This window comes from Drosophila arizonae, chromosome 5 (genome assembly GCF_054131065.1).
Source record: "Drosophila arizonae isolate 15081-1271.41 chromosome 5, UAZ_ARI_1.0, whole genome shotgun sequence".
Taxonomy (NCBI): domain Eukaryota; kingdom Metazoa; phylum Arthropoda; class Insecta; order Diptera; family Drosophilidae; genus Drosophila; species Drosophila arizonae.
The window spans coordinates 9,958,509-9,986,243 of NC_142925.1; the positions used below are offsets into that span (position 1 = coordinate 9,958,509).

The window sequence follows — 27,735 nt, forward strand, 5'->3', positions numbered from 1 at the left end:
GCCAGCGCCAGCACAACAAAGCTTTGACAATAGACGCTGCTAGTTGCAGCGCTGCTAACGCCAAAGCCAGCGTCAGCTCCAACTCGAACAAAGCAATAACCCAACAGCAACAGCAACAGCAACAACAACATGCGCAAGTAAGCGCCGAGCAGCGCCGTCGGCAGCGGCAGCGGCAGCAAAGTAAACAGACAGAGAAAAACAACAATGGCAAAGCGCAAAGACAAACATAGCGCATAAAACAAAACAACAAAAAAAAAGCTTTAGCTTTTAACGATGACGTGCTGAAGCGGCAAATGCATAGAAAGCTATTTTTTTTTTCAGTAGTATTGGTGTCGTCATCAAACCAAACGGTTCGAGGCGAACATGTTGCAAAGCACAGAGCAGAGCAGAGCAGGCCAATGGGCAGCAGCGAATCGCAAGGCTCAAACATACGACGGCGCTTGAACGAAACGGATGCGAACGCGCAAATCGGAACGCAAATCGGAAACTAACGGCATATCAAAGAAACACACAGATTTGCGCGCCAAACGGCACGAAGAATTCAAAAATATTCGGAGAAAAATTACCTTAAATAAAAAAAATCACAGTTAATATAAAGTAAAGTGAGTGTATGCATATGTGTGTGTGCGTGGCAATAAATTTACAAATTTTGCTTTAAATTTTACTTTCGTTTTTCATTTTGCTAATTTTTTTCGCGAAATTATTCGAGTGTAAGAAATTTGCTAAAAATAAATCAAAGAAAATAGAATACAACAAGTGCATACATTTATATGTATTTATACGTGTGTCTCACTGTGTGTGAGCGTATGTGTGTGTTTGTGTTAATACAAATTATCGACCAAATATATAGAACGGTTGAGCAGCGCCGGCTAAATTAACTTCCCACTTTTTTGTTGTTGTTCATGTTGTTGTTATCAATTGGCCTGGATATTGACCGAGAAGTTCATTAACTGGCAGCAGGCGGCCACATGCCACGCCCACAACTGCTCTAAACAGGTAGATGAGATATTTGAAATAAATAAAACAATAATTAATTATTTCTCTATTCGGCTTTTGTTTTTTATTATTTTTATATATTGTGTTTTTTCTATTCTTCGGTGATTTGTTTGGCTTTCGGCGGCGCCACGCTTTTCCTGCCTAGTTTTTCCGGCTCTTAAACATTGCGACGCCTAAATTCATTCGCTCATTTGGCATATAATCAAGCAAGTTCCTAAATATATTACACACTCGTAAAAAAAGGGAGCGAACCAAAGGAAACCCGAAAAAGCAGCAGCAGAAAAAAAAAACAAACAAATTCGAGCGTTAAATGAAGGAAAACCAGAATAAAAAAAATCGCTCATACGCAACGTTGACCGCGCACCCTTAGGGAGAAATTTGGAAAGCAGTTGGAGCTGGGCCTGGGTTGGGGCTACGACTGGGACTGTGGGTGGTTGCATTAAAAATGCCGAACCATTTGGCTGCCAGAGTTTATGGCAGGCCGCCGTGTGCTTTTTTTTTTTTTTTTTTTTCTTTAAGTCGACTTTCGACTCTGAGCGTTAAATAAATACATTTCGCAATGATTATGTCAGCTGTAAAGCATTTTGGTAATCCTTGGGGGTGCCGTAAAGCACTTGCCGCCGAATGCAATCAATTTTCATTCAGCACAACAACAGCCTCCTGCTGAGGCTAGTCAAGCACTCCAGAGTGTCGAGGCGAAAGAGAATTTTGAACTTTTCTTTTGGCTCTAAGCCGTTTCAAGTGGATTCATTCAGATTCCGGCTAAAGGGAGATTTCAATTTGCCAATGTTTTTGCTTGGACACACTTTGAATTTGATATTTCAATTGCAATTGATTTCAATTATGCTAATAATATGTTGCACATGCCTAACATAATGTTATTTAACAGTGCACTTCACTGAAGGCTCAGTTGCAGCTATCAAACTAAGTTTATTTATTATTTATTTATATCGTTTCTATTTTGTTAAGTACAGTACCATTAAATTAGGTTATGTTAAATGATAAAACATATGTTAAGAAAATATATAAATATAATATAATATTTTTAACAGTACAACCAACAGCTAGTATATTATATATAATATTATACTATAACATAATGTTAATAGTTAACTACATTCGCCATCAACAGAATTCAGCGCTGTTAAATAACATTCGTCGGCTGCTCAATGTTATGCAAATCAATGTAAACTACGCTCTAATCGCAATGTGAACATTAATTGATTTATCTACATTGTTTATGGAAAACAATTCAATTAGCTAATTTAATGATGCCGACAGTGGCAGCCACATCTAGAATGGCTTGCACTATAAAAAAAACAAGCGAAAGAAGAAGAAGAACAACACTTGCATAGCTAATGAAACGAATGGCAAGCAAATCCCTCGGGCACGGCAACAAAATACACTCGGGCATAATCAAAGTCTGTCTGGCTCGCCTGCTTCGTCTGCCTATCTGTCTGTCCGTCTGTGTGTCGCTCGGGTTTCCGCACGTTGACACCACAATTACAAAATCCAATCACAACAACAACAACAACTACAACTGGCAACAACATGTGGCATGAACTGCTGCTGCATTTGGGGCACATTCGCTGGGGCAGTTGGTTTGCGGCCAACGTTTTGTCAATTAGACTAAAAATGCGAATTGGCACGCGACAGCGCAGCCACAGCTACAGCCACAGCTACGTCCACGCCCACGCCCACGTAGCCAATATCAGCCCATACCCCTAGGGGGCATGGGGCATGGTGATTGCATAGCTTTTATGTCTGATATCAAATTTGGCCAGGCTAATTCCATTTGCTTGCCCACTGAGCCTCTATAAATTGTCTGCCTTTTACTATCTCCTCCCTCTCTCTCACTGCTGTGCCTCACTCTCTGCTTCTCTCTCACTCACACTCTCTCTGTCTCCCTCTGTTTCTGTGTGTGTTTCGCCCAAACTCCATTTTGCATTTTGGCCTTTGGGAATCCCGAAAATTGTAAATTCAATTAAAAGCAGCCGCAAAACAGCAGCAGCAGCAGCAGCAGCAGCGGTAGCAACAGCAGCAGCAACAGCAGACGTTGCACGTTGAACAGGTACAACACACTTAAGCTCGCTGCATGCAACAGCAGCAGCAGCAGCAACAGAGGAGGCACCTGTAGTTGTTATTGAGGGGCCACTAAAAGCAGCAGCTGCAACTAGCTCATAGAGTGAGAGAGAGATAGAGAGATGGAGAGAGGTAGAGCTTGCTTGGGACTTTTGGTTAGCTCTGACGAGCTGCAAAACTGCAAAACTGCAAAGCTGCAGAGCTGAAGAGCTGCCTCTGCTGTTAGCTATTTCGCGGCATTGTATTTTGGCCAAAATGCAGCTAGAGCCAACCAAAGTGCTCTCGGCCATGTTTTTGCATAGCTAAACGAGTATATGGACTAACTGAAATCGATTTGCCTTTGCCCTAAGAGATCTGCAATTCTTTGTAGACTTTCATTAGTTTAATTTATCAATAAATGTAATATAAATCTAAATATCCAATACTTGATTGATTGAATCATATTTATATTTATATTTATATTTTGTAGCCTATTCAAAATTATAATTTTCTATTTTAGTCCTAGTTTTGCTTAACAGGCTTTTGATATCAGCTCATACTCTATTACTAAGTTCCCTGTTTATATTTTTCATTGCACAGTTTTAAGGCACTGCTACACTCTATTTTCTAGTTGGTAATAACTAGCGCTATATATAGAGTATTTTGTAGTTGCTTAGACTTTACTCCTAGATTCTCTTTCCCTCTCTCGCTACCTCTTCCTCTCCCTCTTGTTGTTGTCTATTGTAGTTGACACTGCCTGCCAGAGACCTGCATAAACTCATCCCCCCCATCCACCTGGCTTGTCCTCTCTCTCTCTATCTCTCGTCTCCTGTGCTCTGCTTCAACTCCTGTTCCCTTGCTCCTGCTTCCATTTCTGAATTCCTCAACTTTAGCGTATTTTATGCGCCCAGCGACTGGGCGTGGCCACATCTTCCGTGTGTGACAAGTTCCGTTGCCTCACTTTGAACTATGTTTGCCTTGAGTGTGTGAGTATGTGCGTGTGCCATGTGTTGTATTGTGATATGTGTGTGTGTGTGAGTGTGAGTATGTGTCTGATGTGCTTCAAGTAGTACGCTCGACGTAGCTAGATACGTGACTGTGGCTAAGACTTACAGCGAATTTCCGCATTCTCGAAAATAAACGAGACAAAAAAAAAAACTAGCCAAATGTTTAGATAAGCGCAGGCAAGGATGCAAGGATGCGGCAGGACACTTGCCAGAACACTTTATTCGCAACTGTGTAGAGGACCATAGCAAACATGCAAAATTGCACACACACAGACACACATACATATATACGTACGCACACACATAGATTAGCAATTGCTGCAGTTGCTCAAGCAAGAAAGGACAAAAATAATATAAGTATATACATATATATATATTATATATTATACTATATAAATGAATTATGTAGATATATAACATATCTACTCGCAGCTCAAGTTACTGGCAAGTTGCCATATATATTATATACTACATACATATGTATATATACTATATATTTAAACTACCATTTTCGCAGGCGCCCAAAGGACGCATTCGATTTGTTGCCAATTCGTGCAGCAAACTGCATTAAATAATTGGAACTAGACCTGGAACTGGAACTGGAACTTAGTGGCCCTTTCAGTTTTAGTTCCCGTGAGGCTAACGCATTGGGCAATAACTAATCTATTTAATCGATAAACCACTTCAACTTCAGCCAAATGACAGCCATGTCCTGCTCAGGAACTCCACTCGGTAGACATATGGGCAGTCCTTTTAGAGTAGAAAAAAAGAAGAAAGGAAAAACACAATCGAAAAGCAGACGGAGGCCATTTTTAGGTATAATCAAAAAATATAGATAAAAGAAGTTGAATGGAAAACTCGCCTTGAGGCGAAAAATAGAAAACAATAGAAGAATGAAATTTTTGGTCGGTGAAAGGAAAAAGCTAACCATGCTAAAATATCCTGTTGCTCGAGCTCAATTTTAATACAATGTGCAAATACCTATACACAGCGAGTAGAAGTAGCTCCTGCTCTGATAATCATAGCTACAGGCGCTAGGAGCTTTGTGGATAGTTGTAAAAACTTTTCCAAGATTGTTTTTTTTTTTTATGTAGTCAACATTTTGCATAGCTTTAGTTGTTTGAGTAACAGGAAAAGGGCTCTGTTTTTTTTTTATTTTTTATTATTGAGAATCGCATAGAAAGGTAGTAGGTTATAGCTGTTAGGTTATGCCACTTTTATTAGGCGCAATTGCTTAGCAAAAACTTAGCTATGAGCCGAAGTCTCATATTTATACAATATAATGAATATGTGATAAAAGATAGTATAGTTGATATAAAAATATAATTATCAATGTAGTTATAAATACACATATATAATCAGAATATCTGCAGTAAGTGATTTGAAGCTTCCATAAAAATTAGATGAGCTCAATCAAATATAAAGCAAATTGGAAAAAATAAAAATATAATAATAATAATTGAAGTTGCCAAGGAGCGAGCACAAAGCAAACACATACAAGAGAAGTATGTACACACAGGCACACATACACACAGGGGGAGTGGAGTGTGTGAGTGTCTGTGTGTGCCAAGTGTGCGGCACAAAGCCAAGGCATATGCTTACATACATATATCTCTATATATAAATATATGAGGAAGTTAGATAAACACACTCGTAAAATCAGCCTGTCAGGCACACATACACATACACACACACCCTCGTACACACACGCAATTTGGAGCAATAAACTGGCTTTGCAGCAAATGATCCAAAAAGCAGCAAAAAAGAAACCAAAGAATTTTCCAATTTATTTTGCGCTCAAGTTAATTATGACATACGTACATTAACACAGATTTTACAAAGGATAAGCGAAGGAGCACCATATAGAAGGGGTGGGGCAAAGCTCAAGGGGGAGGGCTGTGCAGAGCTGTCAAAAAAACTAAATGAAGTGAGTTTTTGTGTAAACAGCTGTGCCAAAGTGAAAATAAAACAAGAGACAGAGAAGGGGAGACAGAGAAAGAGAGAGAGTGAATGGGGAGATATTGTTGAAAACGCCTTCAAGTAGGCTACATAAAATATGCAGAATATACATAGTGCGAGGGAGAGAGAGTGAGAGAGCATTTAGGTGTGTGAGAGAGTGAGCTGGCAATATAGCTACATGTGTCATAATAAACATAAAAGACGTTAACTTTAAGCTAAGCAGACGCCAATTTGTGCCAGCAGTCGACGTTGTTGTTGTTGCTGTTGCTGTTGTTGTTGCTGTTGCCTTGTCAATTTGTGCAACGTTTTGGAAAATCTTTGACAAAAATAACATTTAGCCCCATTAATTTGCCTTTGCTCCTCTGGCCACATCGATTTATTGAACTGTATAAAGCTGAATGTCTATAAAACGGAATTTATGTTAGGTCAAATTTAAAAGGAAATATGTTGCTGAAATATGTACATATATGATTTACAGCATTTTAAATTTAATTTCAGTAGAGCCAAAATAGAATAGAATAATAATAATCTTTTGCCTGTGATTTGAGCTAACTGATTCTTGTCTTACTTCTGCATTTACCTCTATGCATTTGCCTTAATCATTTTCTCCCATTTCCCGCTTTTAGATTTCAGCTTGTTCTGTTGCATTAAAACAGCAATGTTTTACCACCAAAAACAGAATTTGATTTGTGGCTCGGTTTATGATTTTAGCTGAATTTCTAGCTGCACATAAAACATTTTTGGTTGCCTTGGCTGCCATGAAATTTTCAAAATTTTCTATCAGCTATGAATTTGTGAATTTATAATTACTTAGCTTAGTTATTAGGCATTACCACAAGCATTCAATTTGACTCGAAGAAAATTTCTGTATATAGGGAAAACTTAAATTTGGAAATTAAGTAAACTATAAGCTGAGGTAGTTGACTTTTATTATTCTTTTCTATTCCTAAAGAACTTAAATTGATATATGTATGATGTGATGGACATTTATATATTACTTGCATATTATACGCATTGAAAGCTATACATAAATGAACATATATCACATACACATATAAAGTCTTGAACTGTGCAAAAAGTCATAGAAATTTCTATAAAGCACTCGAAGAGCGTAAATCAAGAGATTGTCACACTAAATGTCTGGTATTTCCCTGTTATCAATAAACGAGCTGTTTGGCACCCCGCTAATATGACTCATTGTCTGCCCACGCACAACAATTAAGCGACATTAAAAATTTCCCAAAAAAAAAAAAAAAAGGAAAACGGAGAAATCTACGCATTTCCAGCATTTGATGTCATGCTCTTTCTGCCTTTTTGACCGCTAAAGCAGTGAGAAATCAGAATTTGAGGACTTAAGTGTGCTGTGATTATGTCAGAGAAGCGATCAAAGTATAGTCGAAATATATAGCAGATATATAGCACACATATATCTGTAAGAAAAGAATATATATGTACATATACATATATACATTTTTATATGCACGCGTGCCAATGGCTTCAGCTTTCGATGTTTTTCTTTCAACATTTTTCTAAATATATAAATACTTGTCAAAATTAAATGCATGGAAATTTATTTGGGCCGCAACAAAATGTGTTGTTTTTATTGACAAATAAAACGAAAGAAGAAGAAGAAGAAGAAAAAATTGGCCAACTAACAACAATTTGATGACAAAAACCAAAAAACCAGACAGAGTAATTTGAGGCGCGGCGTACGCGGCATATGAGTAATAAAAATTTGTTTTCTCTCCCGCCGCAGCAGCTTCGAACAAACCGCGAAGCGCCTCAAATGATAATGTCAATGTTAATGCGAATAAACATGTTGTTGTTCACGCACAGAAATATTATAGAAAAACAGCAAAAGAAGAAGAAGAAGTAGGTGGAGAAGAAGCCGAACAGACGAGTATATATATATATATATATATAGAAGATAGTGAGCAGAACAACAACTGAGCAGAGCTGTGAGTAAGGGCGGGCCTGAGAGGTTTCTGACTTTCCGGCATAGGCATCCGCACAGCGTTCTGACCTTTGTCACACAATGGCACATGTTGCCAGCTCTCTATATACAGATACATATACATATATATGTGTCAAATCCCTGCCTGTTGCCTGTGCCTCCTCCTGTTGCCTGTTGCCTGTGCCTCCAGCCTCCTGCTGGCTGTGCCTATGACTGTGTCTTAGTTGTACCCCATTGAAATTAATTTTATCGCCTCGCATGCAACAGGTGTGTAAGTGCGTATGTGTGTGTGTGTGAAAAGGGACATGGCCATGAAAACAAACGACAAGCGACAAACGCCCTTCAACAACAGGCAACAGGCAACAAGCAACAAGCAACAGGCAACAGTTGAGGCATAAGAACAACACTGAACACAACATGAACCAACTTGTTACCCAAGGCACACGCAACAGTTGAGTCCCAGATACACATTTATACATACACACATACATTTACATATACACATACATACACATATAAGTTGCTAACATGATTAGGCTTGGCATATTTGGAAAATAACATGAACTTTAAGTTGTTTTGATGTTTGCTGAAACTCTCAGCAACAATACACACACATATATAGAGTTTACCATTTAATATTATGTATTAAATAGAATATAGAATTTAAAAGTATTTTTAGATTTTTGTAACCTCACATAAATATTTAAGCCAGTAAATAAAGACCTAAAGCTGTTTGCTTTCTGATTCAATGTTTTTTGACCAAGCAAAGAGCTTTAAAGGAAACGGTTTTGGGCATCTAGTTAGATGTTATTTTTATATAACATAAATATATATTTGTATATGTCTTGAAAAGGTTTTTTGCTGTAGTGAATCTTGGAGTTGCTTAAGAGATTAAATCTCAAGCGCTTCAATTTTGCATCTTATCTTATTTATTATAATTTATTTATTTGTAATTTTCTTCGAGCTCTAATTTTTACAATTTTAATTTATCATTTTGTTAGCTCCGTTCAAGTTTAGTCCCAAATGTCTTCATTCTATATATAAAATCGATGACTCAATGATTAAATTTGTTTGAAGATTTTAACTGTAGTTGCTCCTTATGTATACTAAAAAAAATATGAGAGAGTTTTCTAAAAATAACGAGAATCCCAGTAATAATTTACTAAACATCCTGTTGAGGGGCTGCGGGCTTGATTTTTCGTAAGTTAAACAAGGATTTTAATTTAAATTAATAGTTAATTAAACGAGACTTTACGACCTTCATATTAACATGTCCAACTTCCATCTTCAGCCATTTATATAATTCCAACCGAAGGCCCCTGCTGCCTATGCTTAGTCTAAAGGAAGAGTTGATTTTATAATAAATAAAAAAGTATAATTAAAATTCAAGAATATAATAAATTAGTCTTTATATAATTTATTTTATTCTTGACAGTTTTGGGTTTTCAACTCAAAAAAAAATAAAATAAATAAATAAATAAAAAAAAAAATACAGAATGTTAAAGGAAAATATGGAGATTTTATTTAAACATGCTAATGCCTATAATAAATCCTGAGATTTGATAATATAAGAGAGATGCACATATATTTTATATATATATATATATATATATATATATATATATATATATATATATATATATATATATGTACATGCTTGCAGTACTTACTCCTTCAGTCTAGACCAGACTTTTCTCTCACATTCTCACACACTCGCTTTAAGTTTAATCAAATCCCCCTAGAACTGTATGCTCGAAGGACTACAGCTTGAGCTCTTAGCTGCCAAGTGTGGCATAGATTTCGAGGCTTGCAACTTTTTGGCCCAGTTGGCTGGCCCAAACACACTCGAGCGGCAAACGTTGACAGGTGTCACAAGGCTCGGCTCAGCAGGGGCTCAGCTCGTACGCTGATTGACTGTGGCACACGTCATAGTTGGCATGGCCAGACCATGCGATATCATGCGGCACTTATCGCCTTTTGTCAGCTTTATCTCAGTGATAAAAAAATAGCCCCCCACGCACTACTCGAGTGTGAGTGTGCCACTGTGAGTGAGTGTGTGTGTGAGTGTGTGTGCTGCTGATAACTTCGAGTAGCTGGGAATCGGGCACAGCTGTCAGCGCTTGAATGTGCATCGAAATGTGTGGGCTGTGCTGGCAGCAGCTGCTGCTTCAATGAACTCCCGCATCAATTCTCCCGCCTGCCGCCTCCCGCCTCCTGCTGCTCTAAAAGGTGAGCTGATTAACCAATATGTGGGGCCAAATATTTGAGTTGGCATCAAATTTATGTTAATAGACCGCTACAATGTTTGTTTTTGTGTTTTTCTTTTTTTTCGTTATATTTTTTCTGGTTGATAAAAAATGTTTCCGAAAACGCACCATGTGGCATTCCCCCAAAAAATACCGCAAAATTTTCTCCATAAGCCCAAAATCTGCTATAAAAGGACAATGCACACACACACACACTCGCATTTTTCACACACTCACACTCACTCACTCATACATGGTTTTCGTCTTGTCTTCTTGTTTTGCGTGCCTCTGGCCAATCAAGGCTATTCAGCGGACATTGTCGGGCAATTAGAGGCGTAACAGCTGCCCAGTTTATCTAGTTGTCTTCTTGGTCCTTTTTTGCTCCTGCTCGGAGTGCAAACAAGCCAAGCCCAAACCGAAGCCCAAGCCCCAAGCCCTAAAACTGATCTGCAACACAGTTTTATGCACGAGCGACTGGCCTCAGCTTGAACCTCAGCTTCACCTTCAGTCTCTGGCTCTACCTCTGCCGCTGCCGCTGCCTCTGCCTCTGTCTTTACATCTGGGCATCTATTGTATCCCTTTTTGCTGCTTTAAATGCATCGTTGGGTTTTCCCGTAGCAAATCAAGCGTAAAGTCACATTGACAATGCTTGTCAAGAGAACGAGGTGAGCCGAGAGGGAGAGAGAGAGAGTGAGAGAGAGAGAGAGCGGGAGAAACCTTTTTCAACTGCTTACCAAGTTTAAAGGGTTCGCTTTGTATTATATTAAGCATACGCCGCGTACGCTAAGCATAAACTTTTGCTGCATTATTTGCCCACTTGCCCTTTGTGTGCGTGTGTGTGTGTGTGAGTGGGTGTTTTCCTTTGCGTTGGCTTCTCAGCGTCACTTGACAAGTGCCACCAGCTGGCAGCTGGCAGTCAGCGCAAATAAACGTGCGTTTTTTTTTTTAATTATTTACGTTTTAATCATTTCCCTAACAAAAAGTTAATTACTATAAAATTTTACAAGCAAGTAGCCAAAGAAAGAGTCAAGGAAAGCACCCAAGAACGAAATGAAACAAGCAAGCAGTGAGGTCCTTGACTTTGTCGCACTAAGAAGTTAAGCTCAAGGTTGTTAGAAGTGTCTAAAAAGTTGACATTCAGCTCAGAAGGCAACAGCATTGTGGGTGCAGAGGGCTTCGAATGCCCTATTTATACTAGTAGAGATAGTTTATTATAATATATGAGAGACCATTTCAATAGATCTAGGCATCGCTCTCTTTTTGACTTAGTTAATCGTTGTTGATATGTTTGTTTGCATAAGTCGATTATTATTTCCACAAAAATAATACTTTTTCAGTCTCTTTTCAGCACAAACGATAAATATCGAATAGGCGTGTATTGTTAAATAAATGAATAAATAAATAAAGCTTTAAGTCTTTATCTTGGGCATATTCAGGGCATTACATAATATACATAGTATCTGAAACCAGAGTAGATTTATTATCAGGTCTCTTTCTAATTTGGTAGAAAAAAAGAGAATGAAAGAGAGAAATAGAGAGAGTGTTTTTAGTCCCCCCTTAGAGGATTTCAATATCTAAAAAAAAAAAAAAAAAAATTAGAAAAATTATAGAAAGCGATTTGAAGAGGAGAAATTGATATCAGATATTGCTATTTTTTTTTTAAATATTATTTTACTTTTATTTTTTTATTTTAATTTTTTTATTTTTATTTTGTAGGGTTTGAGTGTAACAACAAAACCCCTTCAAAAATCTATAACAATTATATTTTATTTATTAATTTTTTATTAAACTCTAACTGCATAATTTTTGGGTTAATTTTAAAGAGAAACATTAAAATCTATCAAGTTAAATATTCTGTCTAAGTATTATAAGTACTTTCACGCTCTTGCAAATTGCATAAAATAACGTTTCTCTGCTTTATCTAAGCTACTGCAATATGATGAATAAAAGTAATTACTTATAAATGGCTTTGACTTGAACTATGCTGAGTTTTAAGAAGCTGAACTGAGAACTATAATGCAAGCTAGATGTCTAGATGCATCCTTACTACCATTCTCTCCATCTCCATCTCCCTCTCTCTCTCTCTCACTTGTTCTGCCTCCCTCTGTCTCTTTCAATAGAGCAGGCACTTTTGCAGCTGACAGCTCGTTAAACTGTTTGCCAGCGACTGCTTCAGTTGGCAGCTGCAAATCCTGGGGGCCAAAACGACTTTGAAGCGTAATTCGATTATGCAGTGACCAGGTTAGCTCGATTCCTGCCAGACAAGACAGGACTATAAACAAATTGCCAGCAGCGTATGCTACCACCGCATAGCAAAGCAAGCGTGCCAGCCCAGAGCGATTACAAATATGTTTTGATTGCTGATGCCCAAGACTCTGGGCAAGCATCTACAGTCATCTTCGATATGCTTCTTTTCAAATCTCCCTCCGGGGTCTAAGCCAATAATAAATTCAATTTGTATCTTAGTTTTGGTACATGCGTCGTGCTCCCCCGGGGCAATTGGCTTCAAGCTGGCCAAGAAATGGATTTCATTTCATTTGGTTGCTGGGCCTCTCAAATGGCAATTAGTGTCGATTAAGCGAGGCTGGACTTGGCTCTGCTCAGTGCTGAGGACTTTGCAGCATTCGCCGTCTCTGCTGCCTTGCAACAGGCGACGCCTCCTCCACTAGTTGCCACACTTCGCCGTCTGCCACTTGCGGCACTGCAGTTAGATAAACGCAGCCTAGATAAAAGGGCAATCTCTCGGCAATGTATATTGTGATTTTTTATTTGTTTATTTACATCATTAATTGTGAAATGTTTAAAGAAACGAGTAGCAAGCGAAACGTGAAACGAGAAAGTTCCGTTTCGTAAGATGCGAGAGAAATAACACCAAAGCCAAAAGAAAGCAAAACATATCCAAAGAACGATTTATTTATAGCATAAAAAAACTACGTGATTAAACAACAGACACACTTAAGCACTCGCCGCGTACCATACGAGAACTCACACACACTCACACATACACACGCAGCAGTGGTGTGCCTTTGTCTCTCAAGAGTTTCGACTACAACGCGGGAATTCGATTAGCAAATCGATAGAGTTGGCAATACTAAGACAAGGGAGAAGCGAACGTAGTGAGATGGGGCGCTCTTTCATGAGGGGTGAAATAAGCACTTATTGGAGAATTGTATTAAAAATAGAGCATGAGCATTGAGTACTACTGGTCCAGCGCCAATCCAAGTTTTGGTTTCTTGTGGATGGCTGAATTGTATGAATTGTTTTTGTTTATGATGCTGAATGCTTTGAGCTCTTATTATACTAAATTATAAATAGTTTTTTTTTTTTTTTTAATATGTAGTTATACTTTTATTGAACGTTCAATTTAATCCAGTTTCCTAATATACAATTATCATTAATATTTACTTCTTCTAGGCGGAATTATAAAACAAGTAAGAACGTTGCAGTCGGGCGTTACCGACTGCGGAATACTCATTCACATCCCATCAACAATTTAGTAGTTAAGTTTCGTTCTAATACTGTAGAATATACAGGTTTTTCCGATTTGCCACGCCCCAACTGGGCGTAGACACCTCATTTTTGGTCAGTTTTTAGAAAGAGATAACGTTACCCTAACTGCAAAGTTTGAATGCTTACCCTAAAAAAATGTGAAAATTACAGGGTATTTTTCGATATGCCACGCCCCTAAAGAGGCGTTAAAATTATTTTTGGGGAATCGATAGAGGAGGCTACCAGTAACTCAACTATCCAAATTTGAAGCTTCTAGCTATTATACTTTAGGAGATATAAACTTTTGCGGTTTGCCACGCCCCCTGTGGGCGGACATATATCCGACAAAACTTTTTGGTCTTGGGTGATCAGTCCGAGTATATATACAAAATTTGAGGTCTCTGCCATCAATAGTGTCCAAAATATAGGAGAATTTAAAAAATCACTATATCTTCAGGTCCGATTTGCCACGCCCCCAACGGGCGTAGACTTATAATTTATCTTCAGACTTTATAGAATCATACCATTAGCTGACGTGCAAAATTTCAGCATTCTAGGTTTACAACTTTAGGAGATACAGTTTTATCCGATTTGCCACGCCCCCAATGGGCGTAGATATATCCGCCATAGCTCGTGATCTTGGGTGGTCAACGCGGACCTACATACCAAGTTTCAGCTTTCTAGCTCTTCAACAAACATGATTTCTGGTATATCGGAAAATGCATTTTCCGATTTGCCACGCCCCTAGTGGGCGGATCGGGAAAATTTTAACACTTTATAAATCGGAGATATACACGAGTATGTGTTCCAAATTTCAAGTCTCTAGCTTCAATAGCGCCGAAATAGATTGCGTTCATACGGACAGACGGACAGACGGACAGACGGACGGACGGACAGACGGACAGACGGACGGACAGCAAGACGGACATTGCACAAAACCAATATACTGATTCACTTTCGTGAATGAGTATAATTAGTTTTTGAGATCCGATATAATATCTTAAAGATGTGTTCTATTATATTAAACTATGTAAAAATTAGAACTTATTTTTATTATGTAGAATGTGATTTAAAATTCTCGATATGTTTCATAAGATATATTTAAAAAATATAAAAAAATTATTATTATTATTTTTTTAATGCAAATAGAATTAAAGCACAGTAATTGGTAAATTCGAAAAATCAATTTATATTTTGGAATTTATTTATTATTTTGTTTACAAAAACACGGACCCTGTAAAAATTCTTAAGCAATAAGAATAAAATATTTATATTTCGACATGCTCCACAAAAATGCCATTAAATGATATACAAATATTTGTGATATATATTAATATTTCTATCCAAGTATTTTAGAGCAATACAGAAACCGAAAGAATTCTAGAGCCATAAAAATGTTTATTTTAAGCAATTCAATTTCACAGCTAAATATTCAATTAAATTACTAATTGATTCAATTAAGTTTGTCCAATTATTATTATTTAAATAGTTCATTTGCAATTTATAATCAAATTATATTTATTATATTATTTTGATAGCCCTTCAGGTCGAACAAACATTCGATTACAATTGCAAACAATAATAGTTGTTCAATTAATTTTCACATAAGTTGTTAATTAAATAAAACATTTTCGTTGGGAAAACATGTTTCAAATATGCTTGTTCAAATATTTACACACACGCCCCTACCCCCGCTCAGCGGGCACTTGAGTGCGTCAATTTTTACGCCGGATTGTGACCCAGTTTATGTGAAATGTTTTAAAAATATACGGCGAATGGTTGCGAGAGCGGGTAAGCCGGCGAGGGGCGTGGGGCGAGGGGCGGCACAACTGAAACTATGTTTAATGGCGTACAAAAACGAGAAAATTAAAGAAAAGTGAAATGAAATGAAAAATCACAGAGCAAATTATGCTGCATGCGTCTGCCTCACACATTTCACTCAGCCAACGGCAAATTTTCGCTTTCATTTGCGTGTTTTATTATTATTTTTCTGTATTTCTGTTGACAACATGGCCAAGCAAGTCTAAATCTAAATTTATCAAAATAGCTGCTCTTTTTGAATAGTTTCACAGTTTTTGTGTTGTTTTCTGACATTCTTTGCTTGCTCCTCTTTTTGTTTATTTGCAGTTCATGCGAATTATGCACTCGCAGCAAGCGACAGCCGCAACCGCAACAAGAGCACCCAAATAGCTTTTAGCAGTTGTTAAACAGAAACGAAACGAAAACACCACAACAAGTAGTAACCACCACTGCACCACAGCCAAGTCAAACCACACACAAGTCGAGTCAAGTTGCGTCGAGTCGAGTCGCATCATGGTGGACGACATTTCGCCCATGCATCATCGCATGCAGAAGAAGACGCGCAGCGCCTCGATCTGTGCCACCGGCGCCAGCATCGAGACGGTCATCCAGAACATGCCCTCGGGCAGTGCCACGCCCGAGGGCGGAACGCCCGGCTACAGGCGCCGCCGGCCCGCCACACGCTCCCAGAGCGCGCGCATCACATCGGGCGCCAGATCGGTAAGTATTATACATACAAATATATATATATATACATACATATATATATAGCAAATGTGAAACATCTGGCTGATTGATCATCTAGAGCTTAGTTAGCTTTTGCTTTGATTTGTTTAAATATTTATTTGCCTCAAAGCAAGCGTAGCTGAGCACTTATTTATCTCGTAGTCCTTAGAGATGTGAGCGTAACTCGTGTCACGAGCGAACAACATGCACACATTAATTAAATATATATAATATTGAGCAACGAATTGGTAACTAGAGCTTGCATGGCAATGGTTGGATTGGCCTAGTATTTGTATTCAAGTAAAGTCGGGAGAATATTTAAACTAATGCAAACACGAATTCAAGTAATGAACTCGTGCTAATATATATAATACATTACTATATAATACTAGATAATTAGTATGTCAAAAATGAAACTTCTGGCTGATTGATCGACTCTAGTTAGGGTGTGCTTCATGTCACGAACTGAAAAAATTATATGTATTTTAGGGATAATTGTAACTGTGCATCGCATGGCAAAAGAAAGTTGGAATAAAGCCCTAATTAAGTTAGTTCAATATAAATATTGAAAGTAAAAACAAAACAAAAAATTTTGAGCTGTTTAATCTTACGACTATCAACAAATTTAAGCTGGAAGAGCCAAGGCAAGTCGAGAGTAATGATGTAAATTTAAATGAAAACATCAATGTCGAAAATCAAGCATCAATTTAATACCTGTATACAATTCGACTCGAAAGTAATAATAATTAATAATAACTTAGCACTACAAAATTGTATAGGTGCACGATTTTCAATCAACCTATCACTGAAGATAAGTCAAGACCTCATTAAAAGTCTTGATAATGGCTTTAATTGAAATATATATCCAATAGCAAATTGAACTATAATAAACTTTAATACTAAGACATGAAGTGCTAATAAACCGGAGAATGTATTCAACTCAATAGAACCAATAGAGCTGCCAAGTTAATTTATAAATATGTTAACCAAAAGCTTACCTTGCTAGTTTTCAACTATAAATGCCACTAATAAAAATATACATCTATAAAATTGGCCAACAAACAGAAACTTGGCTAAGTGATGCAGTCATTACGCTTTGGCGCATGCACTTTGAAAAGAGTTTTCAAGCACATCAAATAAAACTAATAACAGCATAATGCGTTTCCCTGGCAAGTACTTAAAAGGCTATTCGCACCGCTGGCCAACAAGCAGATGATGAAGAAGAAGAAGAAGCAAACTTGTATTTCCTTTGACTCGTTCCACAGTTTATGAACAAATGATGATAGATTGCGCTGGCAATGCGAACACTTTATAGAAATTTATCACGCGATCAACAAATGGTGCAGGAAACTGAAGTGAAATTTGATAAGCTCGAGCTGCCACGCCCCTACCCCAATATAACTTGAATCGCTGCAATTGTTTTATCCAACAATATTCGTAGTTCTGGCCACAGAGGCTGACGTCGATATATAATTGGCCGGCATTAGCGACGGACTGAGTGCGTATATCATGCGCTGGACGAGAGTTCGATCCTGTCCCCGCACCGACTGGTACTCACGCAGCTGGGCCAGCCGTGAGCTGAGGTGGTTCAGTTCGAATGCCTCGATTTTCGGCGAATCGATGCCCTTTACTTCTTCCTTTTTCTTCATCTTCTCCACGCGACGCTGGCAGCGGCTGAGCTGGGCGCGACGTTTGGCGTCCAGCAGGTCACTGCTCTTCGTTGTGCTCTTTATCAGTTCCGGGCACAATGGACTTGGACGCAGGCACTGGCAATAGCTCAGATTGTGCATGAGATAGTCACCGAATTCCTCGCGCGGCTGCAGAATATTCTGATAGTTCTCCAGCGAGTCCATATCGCCCGGATCCAGGTGACGCGAATAGCAATCCAATTTTAAATAGTGGCTATAGAAATAGTTGAACAGCTCCTCGGCCAGTTCCATAAAGAACTTGATCGGCTTGTGGAAGGCATCGCCCAGTATGAAGGGCGTCGGTTCGCTTTGATCCAGCTTATTGTATTCGCGACGCAGCGACAGCAGATTGACGCGTATCGTGGCGAGGCCGCGGCTCATGGTCATGTTCGAGCCCAAGATGATCTGATAGTGCAGCTGGTATTTGCCAATCAACACCTCCTCGGCATCGATGTTGCGCGGCTGCGGCTCACGGCAGATGGCGTCCGACTGAAAGCGCAAGTCCTGCGATATCGGAAACAGCTTGGCGGCGGCCAAACGCTGCAGGCTGAGCTCACGCAGCCATTCCTTATAGTAGCCCCTGTAGGCCTCGTCCAGCGCCAGCAGCTCGTTCACCACCTTGAACTCGACGCCATCGTGTTCGCGGTGCACCACCTGCATGATGGCCGTACTGGCAACCTTCCATCGCAGAGCTTGCGAACTGTTTTGAATCGGACACTTTTTCCCATAACGGTCTTCGGGGCTTCCATGCATTATTATATTGCTTGATAGTAGTCAGATCTTTGAGTGTGCTTTGTGCCGATGCGTACCCTCCCGCTCCCTCTCTCTGTCTGTCACTCTCTCTCTCTGCTTCTGTGTTAAATATTTTAGAGTTTGTATTGTCGAGCACAGGTGTTATTCGTTTGAAGGCCCACAGCCTACTGTGGGAAGCTTTTATAATATAAAGTAGTCTGCCTTAATTTATGCACATACGTTCGGATGATCCGAGCATGCCCATCATCTTCTCTTTTTGTGTGTCGGCTGAGCTTCATGTCGGCAGCACCGTCTCTCTGCTAGTTCGTTCCACACTCGGTTGAAGCGACTCTCTCTCTCTCTCTGGCATACTTCGGTTCTTCCGAACAGCAGCTGAGTATCCCATTTATAGGCCATTGGTTCGTCTATGTGAAGTTCGGCTTTATTTTATTCCTCGCTCACAACGGCAATCGCTCTGAGTCAAATATGTTGGCTCTCATATTCTGTTCTCATGCTTCGTTTGGCATTTCAGTTTTCCATCTCTTCTTGCCTCTTCTGCTTAGAATATTTTTTGTGATCTGCTGTTCCATTCTCTGCTCTTCCTAAATTGCTCTGAAATTTTTTTCTGGCACTTCGTTTGCTTAGATCTTTCATATTGGGACCTTTTTCATTTAAACCTTTTAAAAGTCAGATTCCGTTCTCTGCTCCTCCTAGTTTTTCACTTACATATTCTTGTGAAGGCTAAACGACTAATTCGTGGATTTCCTGTAATAGTTAATAGCCCCTGCTATACATATATGTAAATGTGTCCTCAGTTTTTTCTTTCACTATAAACCCAGATTTGCATTCCCTACAACATTGCTTTTACGATCAGAAATTACGTTTTTCTACTTTCCCACGCTGACATTCACTATTGCCCTGATTTTCTCTCTATACGATCAGATAACTGTACGCTTGGCGTCTCCTTCTTTACATCTATAGTCCACACACACACACACACACAGATTTGCTCTCATATCATTTCACAATGTTTATCGATTTGACGGCAAATGCTCGGAGCCAAGCAGTTGATGGCATTGATTGTGAAATTGGAATAGAGCCCAAGGGGGAATACGGCCGGCAGGCAAACGAAGAACAGGACAACAGTTTGACAGCCCAGGCAAGCTGGCTGGCAGTCAGGCAGTCAGGCAGGCAGGCAGCGAGGCACGCTGGCATTCAGGCATTGAGTTTCACATCATAACAAACCCGATACGTTGGCTAAATCGAAACGAAGGACAGCAGCGCTGACAATCTACTAAAGCGCTCCACGTGCCATTTAAGATCTTTGCTTGTCCCCAAACGGGACACTTTTGTGCCGTTTAAGCAGCGAGTGGCCCCACCATTATCAGCTACATCTGCATTTTGATTGAGGGTGCGAGTGTGTGTGTGTGTGTATGTGTGTGGGTGTGCATATGAGTGTGAATTGAATTATGTGCTGGAGCAAAATTCAATTTTTGCACAAAGGCAACATCACGTGTCACATATATAACTACTACACACACACACACACACACACACATATACGTCTGTCACACGTTGCGTAAGCGTAATGCCAGAGAACGAGCATGCGAGCAAGTGAAGTCTGCACTGTCCTTGCCATACGTCCTGCTGCGTCCTGGCCTCATTAGCACTCAGCCTCGCAGCGATGTGCACTGCGCGCGCTTAAAGCTGCAAATGCCAAACATTAAATTTATGAGTTTGTGGCAAAAACTCGCACAAAACTCTGCAACATTTCTTTTTTGTGCAAACACACACACACAGATAGAGAGATAGAGAGAGAAAGAGATATAAAGACGCACGCACGCACACACACAAGCACACATGCATACATGCATGCCATTGTTACATGTGAGCACTGCGTGTGCTCTACGCCTGTAAGCGGAATGTAATGGGACACTGTTTAGTGCTCTCGACTCTCTGGGAATACTCGCAGAAAGCGGGTATAAACGACTATGGGTGTGAGTTGAGGATGGAAGATGGAAGATGGAAGCAGATTTGGTTTGCATTGTATGTATGTGGGAATATTTAAACTATTTGGTGGAGCTAACTTATAGTTGTATTAAAAAGTAAAGTAAAGCATATATGTAGATAAAGTAGATATATACATTTATATATTTTTTGTTTATTAAATTCATTCAGAATGAAGTACAAGTACGTGATTGATGGCTGCCTTTTTTGCTATTCAATTGATTTTAATCTATTTTACAGCAGTTCATTCAATTTTGTATAGTTTCTGGAGATGATATATAGTCACTACTATATTACACTAATTTTGATCTGATAAGTCTTATCTCATTTTTATCACATTTGATTTGTAGATTGCGTAAGCAGCACGTCAGCACCATTTGACGAGATGGCGAAGATAATTAAAGCTTGAACGTAAAACATATTGAAAGTTGGCAAAAAGATATTAAAAATTCTTTGCAGATGTAAGCAATAGGTTGATATAAAAACGTTAGGTAAAGATCATGATTAATGTTAAAAAGCTGAACTAAAACTCAGTTGAGCTGCTGAGCCATCTATGCTGTACTTTGGCCGCTCTGTATATTTATCTATGTCTCAGTAATAATATCTAATAATCTTTGATAGATCTTTCTAATGGCTGTCTACGTGTTAGTGTATCAATCTGTATGCCCATCTATATATTTATATTTTTTATATATCTATCTATCTAATGTCTGCCTAATGTCTATCTTTACGTTGGTATATCGATCAGTATGTACGTCTATATTTATCGCATTTGTCTGTCTGCCACTCGTCAGATATTTCATAATGATGTTGATGAAAATGATTTAAAACTAGGGTATTCCCCTAGTCAACTCGGATATTCCCCAACAACTCAACATCCCCCCACTTTTTGTAGTTTACCGCATTTTTGTTGTTTTTGTTGCTCGCACAAAACTTCTCACGAATCCATAATAACTTCACAATAAACGCACGCAGACAGCAAAGTTTAATGAGAACGTTGGATAAGCAGACAGGCATATAAAGGAGACAAAGACAGCGCCTAGCTGAGACAGAGCGTAATGACAAGTTGGAATACGCATCATCCACTGAGATTGGCATTTCAGGATAAGCAGGACTAGAATTTCATTACACCAATTGCAACAACAACTACAATAACAATGCAACAATGAAAATAACAAACAAATAACAGCAGCAACACAAAAAAAAACTCATTTCAACTGTAACGGATATAACAAAAACTAAATCCTTTAACATGCAATGCATTTGCATACGAACATTCCCCCCTAGGGAAAAGTTCGTGTGGGAAATGGGAAAATATATCTGTACGTTAGATGCTGTTGTAATAGAGTAAACTAAATTTGTTATATGAAGAGATTTGTTTTAAAAAGGATTACTTGACGTGCAGTGCACAAGATGGCAGGCAAAAATGCAAATATATTATCGATAAATCTAAAATCAATGTCCCGTTAATATATATTTTACATTTTAAAGTTTTAGCAATTCCAAAAATGCGCCAATATAGATAAGTGGCTTAGCGGTTTGGTTTATATTTACATTTAATAAATATATATTCATGCGAGCGGAAATATGGTGTTTTCACAGTATTGTATGTTTTTTTTTTTTGTTTTTATTTTATTTTTATTTTATTTCTTTTTTTTTACATATAAGTTGGCATATACTGAACTGGATATCAGGGGTAAAATATTTGAAAAGTAAACAAGAATAATAATTTAAATATATTCCGAGTAAAGCAAATACAATGATGCTTTTTTCGGTTTTTATGTTGAAATTACTAAAATATTAAAAAATATTATATATGATAGCAGCTAAAATTTAATTAAGTGAAAAATTATTACTCCTATTGGTTCAGGGTTTATGAAGCGTATTTTTAGTGACTGTGAAAATGCTAAATTAATTTTTAAAAATAAAAATAAAAATAATTAAAATACATTTTATAAATTTCTAAGCAACATTGCGTCTTTTTATTATACCCTGAACCCATTGAAAATGGGAAATCAGGGTATAATGGTTTTGTGAAAAAGTATGTAACGGGCAGAAGGAGGCGTGGCAGACCCCACAAAGTATATATATTCTTGATCAGCGTGACGAGCTGAGTCGATATAGCCCTGTCCGTCTGTCCGTCCGTCCGTCCGTCCGTCCGTCCGTCCGTCCGTCCGTCCGTCCGTCCGTCCGTCCGTCCGTCCGTCCGTCCGTCCGTATGAGTGCGTCGATCTCAGAAGTTACAAGAGCTAGAGAGCTGAAATTTGGCATGCATACTCGTGAGTACCATACGCAGTACGAGTTTGCTTTATTTTTTCGATAAATCGTCCGATAACTTTTTTATCGAGAATAATCGAAAAATTGATTTTGTTTTTTTGGCCTAATTTGAACATTTTTAGACCTGGAGTCTTCAAATTTGCGTTGTATATAAAGTAAATCGGTACAAAGATTTTGTAATTTACAGATTTTGGATACCACGCCCCCTTCACCCCCAATTTGTAAAAGACGCATTTCAAGTACTAGAGACTTGGGCTTTGGAATGTACACACATATTCACCATATGATTACGCCCTAAAAGTTTCATTAAGATTGTGTGTCTACAAAAGAAATTATTCAACAAATAAATTCTCATAATATTGCCCAAACTGCAGCGCAGCCCAAGCGCAGTCGCTGCTTACTGCGCAGTTAGCAGAGCGCAGGCTTATGCGTGCGTGTGGAAGCATGTGTATGTATGTGTGCATAAAAGAAGTGCAGAATGATTAGAATATCAGCTTGGAGGGTTCAGGGTATCTCCTAGTCGAGCAGTCTCGACTGGAGCCTTCTTACTTGTTTTTATTTTATTGTAGCTTATTAAAAAGGTATTGATATAATTATTTTCTAAATTTATCTATTTGCTTATTTTATTATATTGTTTTTTATTCATATTTATTTATTTTTAGAGTATTTTCGAAACTTTATGAATACAATACTTGATAAAATATTAAATATATAAATACCAAATAAAAGAGAGCATTTATGATGCATTAACGCACATGTCAATTATAATTTATAAAGACAAACAAAAGCACTTGACACACGACAAATTTATATGTGCACAAAGCTGCACAAATGAAATAAATTAACAGCCAGAAGCTCTAGGCCCCAAGCACTAATTGGGTATTAAGCAGATACAAATTGGCGGAGCAGGCAAAAAGGACATGTCCCGCCGCATCGAGCTGATGAGCCGCAGCCACTGGGTTGGCCCGGATCAAACGCACCCAAAGGCAGCCAAAGGCCGGATATAATTAATTTTGGCCTTAGCAGCAGTTGAGCTAAGTGAAGACACGCTGCATCCGGCAGTGACACCAATGAATAAAGCAAACTAAATATATACAGACATATAGAGCTGTGCCCGTGCAATATTATGTGATTAATTCGGAACAGAAAGAAAAAATAGAAAAGGCTGGCAAAATATGGCACAAGAGCCGCAATTACGGGTCACGCGATAAATTGTTAGAGTTGGGCTTGGTCATAAAAAGGCGCCTGGCATTGGCCACTAAATAAACACGAGAGAACTTGGCTAATGGCCGCCAGCCAGCCAGCCAGCCAGTCAGCCAGCTCTCAGCATGGCCCAAATCCGCAGACACTTGACGGCTGATGCCAGCACGTAAGCAACGCATCCGGCTGGCGCAGCGTGTGTAAGCCACAAAGTGAGCTCAGCTAAGAGTCTCGTCCAACTATTAGCAGAGGCGTAAGGCGGAAGAGGCGTGGCACAAGCTAACAAAGTTCCGAGCGAACAACATTCACACTCACACGTTGGCTAAAGTTTTTGAACGCTGCTAAATGAAGCCTGCGTCTGGCTGCGTCAGGTGGGGCTGGTGGTTAGTGGTGCATAGCGGGCTGCATAGACAGGTGGCTAAATGAGTTTTCGTTGCCGTTGCCGTGGCTGCTGCCGTTGCCGTTGCCGCTGTCAACACGCTGCAGTTGCTACAAACTGGGATTAGGTTAGCCACAGGACGTGCATTTGAAACAAACGCAATGTTGATTGCCATTTCGAAAGAAAAAAAAAAAGAAAAGGAAAATGCACCAACAAGCCACGGAATGAATGAGTGGTGCAACACCCTTGACACTTGGCCAGCCACCCAACCACCCAACCACTCAACCGCTATCCAAGCATTGCGCTTGGCGTTAATCAGTCAGAGCTGTCGCCTTGATGCTGTGCCAAGTCTTGGAACAGTCCATAAATTTCGAATAGCTGGGGGACGGTAAAGAAAGGCGTGGCACGTGCTCTGCTTGCGTGACAAACAAACAAATGCAATTTGATTTGTGTTCGACGTTTTGCAATTTAATTTTACTTCTATTGCTTCTATTGCTGCGCCAGTGCATAAATCAGAGATAGCCTTCGATATAGCCATTGCCTTCTGCCTGGTGATTCTGCATCGTGCAGTTGCCGTTGCAGCTGATTGATTGATTGCACTGGATGATGGGTTAAAAGCGAAAGATTAAGCATACGCCACTTTGGCCTTAAGCTTAGCTAGTTACGAGCCTCATTGCAGAGAACGAGATGTCTCTAATTTCATGGCTATGAACAGGTTGAGATGCTGGCTAAGCCTGGCCCAGATTAAGCATAAATCACTTTAAGCTTGAGCTACACTAATTACTGTGAAGGACAGAAAAAGACGTTGTCTGTGATTCCATAAAAGTGGCTACCAAGCACACTTTGTTTTGTACTACACACAGATTAAGTATACGCCACTTTGGTTTTAAGCTCAGCTAATTACGAAGCTCGCATAATTGAATGAGATAGCTTTCATTTGACGAAGTATATGTATATCTTATTCAACAGTGTGAACAGGCTGCAATGTTGCTCTGACTGCGTCGGCGTGATGCAAGCTACCTCTCTCTGTTTATACAAATATTAAGTATACGTCACCTTAAGCTTGACTTGTTGTGGGTAGAATAGAAGAGTATGTTTGTATTGCCATAAAATATGTACAAAAAGTAAGCTCGTCAATTGATACCAAGAAATCTTTGTTTTGTCTGACACACACATTAAGTATACGCAGTTTTACAGTTTTACCGTAGGTTCATGTATATATAGCACACTCTCTTTTTTTTTTGGGTATTAAGTATATGACACTTTAGCCTTAAGCTTAACTTAAATGCGGCTGCCAGAAAGTATATATACATTATTTTTTCTTCGCTTAAGTGGCATAAACACTTGCCAGTTTAGCCAGGAATAGAAAATACATATACTTCTTGGAATCGGAGGCATCTCTTGTAATTCCTTCGACTAGCTAAACAATTAGTTAAGCTAAGGTGACAAACACTTAATCTCACGAATTAACGCTGTTAGACTAATTGTGTTCAATACCCAGAAGTCTGCAGCCATTTGAGCCGTAAGTCTAAGTCTCCCAGCGGAATAACAGATATCGCAATTAAGGATATTTATTTGTAAGCAGATATAGGCAACCAGTTCATGTGGGGGTTATATATATATTTATGTTTTTTTTTTTTTTTCTCCCCTCAAGCAAAGTGAATAGGTGTAAGAATAATGAGGGCTTAAAAAGTTAAAACTCTTTACGAAGACACATGTCAACTAGTGCCTATAAAAAACTTAGTTGATACGATACGAATTACTTCAGGAGCAAATCAACTGTAAGAAAGTGTTTGCCAACTTCTTTTTTCACAAACTTTTCCTAACCATCTGACACTAAGTTAGACCAAACTGAACTTGATTGAAATTGAGAGACTTTAATGTCGAAAGTCTTTGACTGTAAAGTTTCTCTTTTTTATAGATAAGTGAATATATTTTTACTGATTTACAATTGCCGATCTAGGCGATGGCAATTTATTTTTGCTTTCTATTAAAACTCAATCTCTCTCTCTCTTTCTGCTTCAACAGGTACGTCGACGCACTCAGGCACAGCAGCAGCAACAACAAAATACGCTGCAGGATACGCGCTCCTATTGCACCAGCGAGCCTCGACTGAGCGAAACGGAGACGCCTCCGCAGCGTCGCAAACTCTCACAGCGACGACCGCAACCACACGGTAAGTGTAAGTGGTTGGGCGGGGTGGGAGTACCCTTAATGACCCGCAGGGGCTATCAAAAAGTGCGGCAGAGCTAGCAACAAATTAGACAAGTTGTTGAACGGCGACATTAAATGCAGCTCAGCGTATTAGCCAAATAGACCAAACTAAATGTTGGTCATAAAAATGCTTTACCGCCAGCAGCACCAGCTGGAGCTAGCGACAAACAAGTTTCGGGTGTTTATTTATTACAGCTGAGCGCACTTAAGTCTCTGTACAACATTTGATTCACTTTAAAGAACATTCAGTGGCTACAGCTCTCTCTCTCTCTCTCTCTCCCTATAATAGATTCTCATTCGTATAAAGTTGAGTTAATTAACGCCCTGTCGAGCCATTCAGCACTGGACGATCATTGAACTTAACCATTGACCCACTTTCTGCAGTCCATCCAATTGTATAAAACACAAAATGTACTTATGTTAACGCCCTCCTTTTTGCCTCCTGCTGCTGCTACTGCTGCCTTTGTAGAAATCTGTTTCAGGCAGCAAACAACAAACAAGTCGTCTAGGGTGAAAAAAAAAAAAAAAAAATGTAGAATAACTTGACATTTCCGGACTATGAAGGAAAAATGGAGAAAAAAGTGAAAAGCCAAACGAACGGGCAAGAAATGTATTATTTTAAGCTTGTGTTCGTAGAGACCTTTGATAACTAAATATAATTGGTATTGAAGCGTGATGTAACTCGAGCAATTGGATAACTTCGATAAGAGCTGCGTGAAAAGATATAAAATAAATCAAGGGAAAATAATAAACAGTATTTAGTTTATATTTTATTTATACAAATATAGTATATTTGGTATAGATGTTATATATAGCATATATAGTATGCAAGCATGGAATTTCCGACCATCCCCAATGATTGAGTATACAAACATCCGAAATACACTTGTGCCCTGTGCTCCAATTACCCACCGTGGGAGACCACAGCAATTGAGAAAAAAAAAAAGTATTTTTAGCAAAAGGGATGTTTATTTGTAAGAAAACTGCTCCAATCGGATTC

At 38.9% G+C, this 27,735-nt stretch overlaps 2 protein-coding genes across 5 annotated transcripts in view; one reads left to right on the forward strand and one right to left on the reverse strand.

Annotated features, from left to right (window-relative positions):
* Nucleotides 1–390: 390 nt before the first annotated feature.
* Nucleotides 391–27,735, forward strand: part of Rgk3 (Rad, Gem/Kir family member 3) — a 40,210-nt gene continuing 12,865 nt past the window's right edge. For 2 of the 4 annotated variants that reach the window (XM_089472215.1, XM_089472218.1), the window contains exons 1-3: nt 406–996; nt 15,840–16,232; nt 26,550–26,697. In XM_089472215.1, the coding sequence (XP_089328341.1) occupies nt 16,026–16,232; nt 26,550–26,697 (355 nt within the window). In that variant the 5' untranslated portion in view covers nt 406–996; nt 15,840–16,025. Of the gene's footprint in view, nt 997–15,839; nt 16,233–26,549; nt 26,698–27,735 lie in introns of all 4 variants that reach the window. The other 2 variants (XM_089472214.1, XM_089472217.1) reach the window with 2 other exon arrangements.
* Nucleotides 17,477–18,917, reverse strand: LOC108616212 (uncharacterized). The gene is made up of 2 exons (XM_018011266.2): nt 18,899–18,917; nt 17,477–18,846 (listed from the first exon to the last, which is right to left on the reverse strand). The coding sequence occupies exon 2, from the start codon at nt 18,677–18,679 to the stop codon at nt 17,660–17,662; it is 1,020 nt and encodes a 339-aa protein (XP_017866755.1). The 5' UTR covers nt 18,680–18,846; nt 18,899–18,917; the 3' UTR covers nt 17,477–17,659.